This window comes from Coffea eugenioides, chromosome 8, assembly GCF_003713205.1.
Source record: "Coffea eugenioides isolate CCC68of chromosome 8, Ceug_1.0, whole genome shotgun sequence".
NCBI lineage: Eukaryota > Viridiplantae > Streptophyta > Magnoliopsida > Gentianales > Rubiaceae > Coffea > Coffea eugenioides.
The window spans coordinates 720710-729525 of NC_040042.1; the positions used below are offsets into that span (position 1 = coordinate 720710).

At 36.1% G+C, this 8816-nt stretch overlaps 1 protein-coding gene across 4 annotated transcripts; it reads left to right on the forward strand.

Moving 5' to 3' along the window:
- The first annotated feature begins 2277 nt into the window (after positions 1 to 2277).
- LOC113779498 (protein WVD2-like 5) lies at positions 2278 to 8462 on the forward strand. 4 transcript variants are annotated; one of them, XM_027325081.1, is made up of 10 exons: positions 2278 to 2419; positions 2737 to 2797; positions 3173 to 3445; positions 3548 to 3808; positions 3911 to 3972; positions 4205 to 4273; positions 4469 to 4565; positions 4652 to 4723; positions 4812 to 4922; positions 7527 to 8462. In XM_027325081.1, exons 3-10 carry the CDS (start codon positions 3179 to 3181, stop codon positions 7959 to 7961), a joined length of 1374 nt encoding a protein of 457 aa, XP_027180882.1. In that variant the 5' UTR covers positions 2278 to 2419; positions 2737 to 2797; positions 3173 to 3178; the 3' UTR covers positions 7962 to 8462. The 4 variants fall into 4 exon arrangements, with proteins under 4 accessions (XP_027180882.1, XP_027180883.1, XP_027180884.1 ...); XM_027325082.1 differs by having other exon boundaries at positions 3178 to 3445; XM_027325084.1 differs by having other exon boundaries at positions 2279 to 2419; positions 3914 to 3972.
- The last annotated feature ends 354 nt before the right edge of the window (positions 8463 to 8816 follow it).

The following is an 8816-nucleotide window of genomic DNA, read 5'->3' on the forward strand; positions in this document are numbered from 1 at the left end:
TTCTGTCTAATGCAAAACTACATAGTTCCACTTATTATAGTATTTGTATCTGCTGCTGGTGTGACGTATAAAAAAGAAAGACTGTTTGACTGCCTTATGCTTTTTCTTCTTTTTTTTTTTTTTTTGGTTAACCTCATATGCTTCTCCGCACTCTTCTTCTTCTTCTTCTTAGGTAGAGGCGAGAAAAACTTTAAAAGCTCTTCTTATCAAGAAACAGAAGCCAAATCAAGGAGGCAGAAGATTTACTTGAGGTGAAACTTCGCTTTACTATCCGCAATTATTACCATATTATTACGGCTAATTAGAAAAAAGAAATTACTGCTCTTTTTTCTTTTTCGGAATCTTTTTTGATAGTTTATGGGATTTTCAACCCATGCAGGACGTAGTAAAAAATCTGCAAATCATCCATCAAACGTAAAAATGATCCAGCTGCCTGCCTCCATGAGATTCCTTCTTTCAGCCAGCATTAATTGTTCACTAGAACAATTTACTACTACTTCTACTACTATATTCTCTACATTATGCACTTGTGCATGAGATACCTACGAAAGGATCATTAGTTAATCATTAAACTTTACGAGCAGTTTAACTATAAACAATGAAGTCATTACTCATCTAATCTCTACCTAACCACACACAGAGCTAGCCAGCTAGCTCTTCCTTTCGTTTTAAGTTAAGACTAATCTTGCTTAAACTGATTATCATTCAGGGGGTCTCTAGATTCTACCCCTGATTAGTTCCTGTGTGAAAGTGCCGTTGGCCCTCCACAGAACCATATAGAAATAGAAAAATGGGCTATGAATTTCAAACTTTGTGGTTAAAATAATTTCAAGTCGTTTTCTTATGTAGCAAAGGTAATAAAATCAATTACTTGCCACTTTAATATATGGTATATTTTATATATGAATTTTTTCAACGCGTGATTGGTACACTCTACGTCTAAATTACACGTAACTGAATAAAAAATTATACATTCTCACATTCATTACATGTATTAAATTTAGACATTTTCTTAAATAATCGAACCCTTTTTATATATATACACAAACACATATACATAAATATGTAGAACATGATGCATGTCCTCGTGAAGGCACAACTTCAAGTTATTTGATTAAATCAAAATGATTTTGGAGATATTTTTACCCAATGGGTTTGTTTGGATTGTGAATTATTAGAGATATTTTTACTGTAACACTTTTTGTGATGTGATGTATGTGAGATAAAAAGGTAATTGAAAAGATAAAAAGGTATGTTGGAAATTGTAATGATGATGTAAACAAATATATTTTGACAAATAAATCGCAATCCAAACAAACCCATTAATGTATTATTGATGTAGCTCATAAATTGAATATTCTAAAAAGTAAAAGATGAATGCACTTAGCCATGATCCTTAAGGACTTTGGCTAGAATAATACTTTGACTTTTTTTTTTTTGTTTAACTTTTTCAATTCTCCCCACACCCTTCCTATTCTCAATTGCATTTTTTTTTAACCTTTGGATGGTTGATAATTAGATCGTTTTACAAAATATTTATCGTAATAACTTTGTGGATAAATGTACATTCTGGACACGAAAAAGGCGATTGAAAACGTGTTTAAATCTTGTCAAGAACATGTTCCACAAAACATTATTGTGAAACAAATGCATACGCATTTTTCCATAACCAAAATAGAAAAGAAAAGAAAAGAAAAGAAAATAGAGAACAATGGAGTCAAGAAAAATGGGAGGATGGAAATGGTACTTTATCCCAAAAGAAAGGCAAAAGAAGGAGACCTGATTTTGGAACGAATCCAGTCTGTCTGTCACCCAATTACACTAATGAATCAACAGACAAACAAAACAAAACAAAGAAACAAACAAACGATCGATCCATAACCCCAACTGTTAAATTTCAAAAACAATCAAAATTAGACCATAATTTACGGGCCGGGAGTTAAATCCACTTTTCAACCCCACAACACTTCTGATCATGCCACGTGTTCATTTACATAACGTGGCAGCATCGTAGAAGATATACGTTTTACCTGAATTATTTGTGTGTTTCCCCACACTCTCTCCCTCGTGCAAATCACAGGCCCCTGACCTGGCTTTGAACAGTTTCCAATTTCCAGCACCAAAATAACCAAAAAAAAAAAAAAAAACTAAAAACAAATCAGAAGATAAAAGAAAGAAAATAGGAAGTTGAAAAAAAAAGAAAGAAAGAAAACATCATTTCATTTTCAATTTCAAAACCACCATAAACTAAACTAAAATTCATTTTCTTGATTTCCATTTTTTCTCTCACTCTCGCAGACACACTACTCTCTCTGCATTGCCTCTCTCTCTCTCTCTCTCTCTCTCTCTACAATCTCTCAGATCTTTTGAAATCCGCATCAAGAAAGATATGGACTTGTGATCATCTCTGCGTCCGCTGGTAAGCTTAAAAACTACTACAGTTCTGTGCAAATGGGTTTTGTGGGTTTTGTTGCTCATGTAATATATTTGTTGTATCTGAAAATTTGGGGCATTTTGGTAGGGGAAGGGGAAATGTGGATGTGGGTTTGGGTTTGACTTGAATCTTTCATTGGGAAAAGATTGGATCTTTGGGTGGTTTTGAAGATCTAGCGTAAAGCCTGCCTTTTTATTGCCTTTTCTATTTCCTGTTTTTCTTTTGTTGAATATGTGGTTTTTGATTAATTTTTGTTACGTTGGGTTGATATTCAATTTGTTGCTGTTTTTGGTATTGTTCAGTTTTACTTCAATGGCTGTTGCTCATAGATTTTGAGGGAGCAACTTGGGAGAAAGCCAAAAGGTAAAAAAAAAAAAAAAAAAAACTATACTTTGGTGCGATTTCGAATTAGATATTTTTTGGCTGTCAAAACATTAACCATTTGTTTTAAAAGCTTGAAGCAGCGACAGTTATGTTAGTTAACTTCTCTAGTGATTGTGTTTACTCTGTTAGCTTAGCTAATTATCGTAGAGAGGGCTATGTGGCAGAACATATTTTCGCAGTCTAAAGTAAAGAAATATCATTTTTGTTCGTTTTTTTTTTCTTTTTGGTTTGTGGGTCAAGAGTTTGGATCTTTTATTCTTTTGAAAGTTTTATAGGGATTATTCACTCTGGTTTGTGCCATCTGTTGGTATTTTTGTTGGTGATTTTTAATAGTGGCTGTTCTGTGACCTGCAGAGTAGGATGGATGCTGACAATCTTATTCAAGTCACCGAGAATGGGGTTGGATTTGAAAATGGAGTTCGCGAAGAGCTTCTTAGCAGTGAGCTACAGGTGGCTATCCATGAAGCTAATGGTGTCCCCAATTGCAGTCCCGAGATAGGAGGATTAAATGCAGATTTTGAAGATAGCCTGAAGTTGAATGATGGTGAACATATTGACTCCTGTGGTCTAGTGGTCAAGGAGGGATCACCAACACCTGCAAATAGCAATGCTGCTGACAATTCCGAGGTAGGTGCTCATTCTTTCTTAAGTTACTTGATCCATGTCTTATCTGGCATAGTTAGCTAACATTCTTTATGTTTACAATGATCCCCTCTTCTTTGGGAGCAGGGAGGGAAAGAGCTGTTGAATTCAAAACCACATAAGGCTTTAGCTAAGAGTAAGAGCGGGAAACCCTTGAATACTCGAACTATTTCTGAAACAGGGGTTAAAAAGAGCAAGGATGGAAAAGATGTGCTGACTGCTTCTGGTGTTTCAAATGGCACCCTGGCTTCAGAATCAAACTCTAAACTGTCATTTGCAAAATCAAAGAGTAAATCATTCAATGAGAGGCTAGCAGCATCTGCTTCAACCAATGTTAGCCAGTCCAAGGTAGATGCTGATACTGACACTATTCTATTATGTCATGTTGATTATTCATGGTGTTCCTTTTCTCTGGTAGTGAGCATTGTACTGATGTTCTTCTGTGTTTAGCAGCAAATCCAGCAGCCAGAATTGATATCATCTACATCTGCTGCACAATCTGACTGCAACAGGTATATGTTTTCTTGAATTGACCATTAATTTCACATGCTCCTTCAAGCTTAATGATGTCTACGGTGCAACTCTGTCTCACATGCCAGAGCTCATAGGAAGATCATGAGAGGGCTCCTTCCTATGAATCTTCTGACTTTAATTTCTTTTCAATCTTAAAAGTAATTTTTAAAGTGTTATGTGTTGTTCACTTGTTATTTTCCAGCAATTAGCAAAATTTATTTCTCACTGCAGGGAGAAGACTAAGCCGAGGGTACTGAAAAAGAGCCAATCAAGTAAAACTGAAGGAGTGGCAGAATCTGTGTATCCTACCCGTGTGTGTGTGTGTGTGAGATGTGTTTGTCTTTTTTTCCTCCCTACTTATCGGCCTTTTCCTTTTCATCTCTTTCCTTACAGTTAGTTGTTAAGGTTCAAACCTTTGATTTCCTGTATGTGATTGAGAAACAAGTTGCTTGCATAAGTAGTATTATGGACGTTTTGTCCTTAACCCCTATACAGAAGTCCTGCTGAAGATGCAAAGCCTCGCAAAGTGGGTACTCTTCCAAACTATGGCTTCAGTTTCAGATGTAATGAAAGGGCTGAGAAACGAAAAGAGGTTAGCTTTTCGAATAAGCTGCACTGAAACTACAACTTTTACAGAATGATATTCTAGTGTTGATAGAGAAAAACCTTTTATTACAGTTTTACTCAAAACTAGAGGAAAAGATCCAGGCAAAGGAAGTGGAGAAGACTAATTTGCAAGCAAAATCAAAGGTGAAATCTTTAGGTTTGTCTTGCAATCCTTCAAATGGTAAGCAGTGTAATGACCTAATTCTTGTTCGTTCTTGTTTCCCTTGGGCAGGAAACGCTGGAAGCTGAGATTAAAATGTTGAGGAAGAGTTTGATGTTCAAAGCAACACCAATGCCAAGCTTCTATCAGGAGCCTCCACCTCCCAAGGCAGAACTAAAGAAGGTAATTTTGCTTTTAAAAGCATAAATTTAATGTTTGAGTTTTGTGTTGGACCTCATTTATGGAGGAAGATTGTACATAAATTGATGCTTCAAATCCCTGAGCTTGTAATCCTGTTACAGAAATTGAAATATGTAAAAGTAATGTTACAGTACTGGGATGTAGAGAATTGCTGCTGGTGTTGAATGCCATTTGGGATAGTTACATTCATTTAGCTAAAATCAAGCAATCTTTTGTTGGTGGTTGTTGCTTCATTGAACTGTATGAACCCTTCGGACTTGGTTTTGCAACCTTAAATTAGTTTGGCATTTAGAAAATAAAACATACATCTTAAGTGGGTAAGATGTTTCGTGGTTAAGGTCTCAAAGAATAGTATTAAGAGTAAATCCTTTTTCCTTCTATCAGATGATGAATTTGGAGATAGTTTTAAGTGTTTCTGACTGTATGCTTGCGGAAATCTGGTTTGGTAGATTTCTTCCTCAAAGTCCACTAAGGTTCACCCAGTTGAAATTTGCAGTGGCACAGTGGTTCAGTTATGCTGATGCCTAGTATATTAGCATGTCTAGTTGATGAATAGGAAAGCAATGAATGCCTAAAGAAAGAGTCTAGTAAGTATTGCAAACCAGTGAATTTAGCCCAATTTTAAGGAAAGAGTCTAGTAAGTATTGCAAACCAGTGAACTTAGCCCAATTTTAATATAGTTATCACGTAATTAGAATTGATTGCTTGGCCTTGTGTCTTTGGCACTAAAATGGGTCCATTGCCATTTAAAAAATAATGGGCAAAATCAAATGAAATAAAAAAAAATGCAAGTCTGCAAGCAGTTTGTTTGGTTTTGGTTTTGGTTTTACTTTCTAGAAGCCAGTTCTTCAATAAAGTCAACCAACTGAAATACAGAGGCAAGAAATACATTTGCGAAAGCTACATATATTTTTTGCAAAGCTGGGTTCACAATCAGACTGTTTCAATCTCAGTGATTTACCTATCTTTAGCCCCTACTGAGCACGGTTTTGCCTTGTTGTCCCTAACTGGAATTGGTCTACCTATCTGCTTTTGGTAAAACGTACCTTCAAATGTGAATTAAACGCAATTCCAGAGGAGCAGCGTACGATAAAGAATAAAAACGACTTAAGAAACTGGTTTTGTGCAAAATCTAATTGAAGACATTGTATACTTGCAAGCATAGTGGGTTCTTGGAGCCCCATTTGCATGAATCTGTGTCATACTTGCCTCAAGTGTGGTGGATCATGGTGTCACAAGCATTCCTAGACACACATTAGGTGAAAGGTATGCAATAGATATATGCAAACTGTAGATAAACAGAACATGTGCTCAAGCCATGCTGAGGTTTGAGAAATGGTTGTCTGTTTAACTTTTCAAGATGGAAAAGAATGAGAATAAGGTTTAGTTAAATATTTATTGTGCTATATTATATTATCTTATTCTGTACTGTACCTATATCATGTTAACATTTTTCATGCTAAAAACATAAAAAGAGTATAACAAATTTTCTACGCTGCTTTGAGTTAGTGGTATTTATTTGAATTTACATATTTTTGGTAATGTCACAACTGGTATTTGTACAAGTGGGCTAATGATTAATCAGCAGGGTAAGCCTTCTAAAATTTGAAAAGAGAACTATTGAAGATACTGCATTTATTTAATGTATTTTCTTTATTTTGGAAGTAAATCTCAATCTGCTGCTCTGCTGAATTTTTGGATAAAATCTACTCTTCGTTATCTGAATTATGTACTTATTAAGTATACCTTGTATTAACTTGCTGAAAAATGACAAAGCAACAATTACATGGATGATAATTGGTTTTGTGCTGGTTTTTAATGGAAATGATGTTGATTTAGGAAGCTTCAATTTTGAGCTTTACTTTGGGTATAGTAAGCTTTCTACTGCCTGTCACTGGATATGTGTAAGAGTTTTTTAAATAACGTGGACCTAATGAGAAACTGCCTTAGCCCAAAGCTTCCACCCCTCTCTGGGCAACTAACCTGTATACTATCTATGGAAGTCTGTAATTTCTGGCCAAACATTGATGGGCCTTCTCAAGTCTGGGAGACTTCTATAAGTGTGTTTGGTAAATGTTCCCTTCTCTAAAACCATGTTGGCCAAACCTTGATATCATGAGAGGGATATCAAATAGATGGAGGGAGAACACATTGTAATGGTTCATTCTTAATGCGTTTCAAAGGCTGCGTTAAACACTCAACAAAGGAGAGACTTGGTGTGTTTTTTAATTTTGGGGTTGGTATTACATGGAGCAAGTTGTTGAGCACTAGAGGTGGGAATGTCAATTTGTGGCTTAGGTTGTTTGGCCATTGGTAATTAAGAGTCCTTTGACACTTGTAAACTAATTGAGGAAAAAAGCACATAAATGGAAATTTTGTTTTAAAAGAAAGAGAATACAGATTCAGTTTGTCAAAATTTGATTACATTGTTTTTTTATCGAATGTCCCCGAAGGGACAAAATTTGATTACATTGTTGGTTACTGTATCATTAATGCTTTGAAAAGTATGTTTATCATGCTTTAAACTAAAATGAAATGGTCAGCCATCTATTATGCCTTTCATTGTTGTTATACTCAACCATGCAGATACCAACAACAAGAGCTAAATCTCCTAAGCTTGGTCGGAAGAAAAGCTCCCCGAGTAGAGTTTCTGAAGAAGAGAGTGATGAAGGAACACACACGAGCAGGTTAAGCTTGGATGAGAAGTTGTCGCAAAATGACTCTGTCAAGGGACCTTCGATTGTCAATCTCAAGAAACCTCTGAGGAAGTCCCTCCCTAAACTGCCTTCCCAGAAAACTAGCTTGTCTGGTGAAACAAGAAAAGCGTCTTCCAGAAAAACTAGTATATCAAAGGAAATGAGTGGAAGTTCTTCTCAGGCAGACAATTCATCAAAAAGTGGAGCTGCAGGTGACGTGCAAAAGCAGGAGGAAACACCATTGCTTGAGCCAAACCAGACTCAGCCTGGTACTGATGTTGAGCATTTTGGTGAAGTTCAAGCTGAGGTAGCCTTGGTGAACTAGCCATATCAGCGGAGCATTAAATATAGCAGCATGCAAATCCAATGTATATTTATTAGGCTACCCTTTGTCCCATCATCTGCCTGAAAATTGTGCAAGAGATGCGAGTAATACTTGATTCATTTGATGATGAAGGAACGGTTGATATTGTAGTGATGGTTGTTGCCTCAATGTTTATAATGGCAAGGTTTGATTGTGTAATATACATCTGAAGATTGCTGGAATGTGATCCTTAAGACAAGCAGATTGATTGCAGCATTTTAAGGTCACTGTTGGTCAATTTGATGCCCTTATTTATTATGTTTCAATGTGCCCTAGTCCTACTTACGAACTGGGAAATTTTTGGCTTTGAGGGGATTCACCTACTATTAGTTCAGGATATATGTATTGGCTACTTTGCTTTTAAGTTTGGTTAACTCTGAATGTTGTATTGGCTGCTAAGACTTTTAATTAGCAATTGAGTATTGCTTATCAATGAAGACTTTTATTTCTATTTGCATTTTAGTTTGGTCACCTCTGAAGCTTGTATTGGCTGCTGTGACTTTCTTTCTTTCTTTTTTTTTTTTTCCGGAGACGATAGATGATTTTATTAGAGTTGTGCATGAATTATACACGCAGTGAGCAAAGGCTCCACGAGAGCTATACAAGTGCCTCAAAGCGCCGAGGAAGTAACCACTCCTCATCAAAAGGCATGCTTAATGCATCATCACAAAAGTTAGTTGTTCTAACACTAGTATCATCACTCCTAGCTACAACAAATGAGCATCTCACAAACATTGAGCTTAGATCGTTGATATCCTTTAGGTGGGAAAACAGTCTCATATCCCTAGTCTTGCTGGTTTCTATCATCTTCATCAG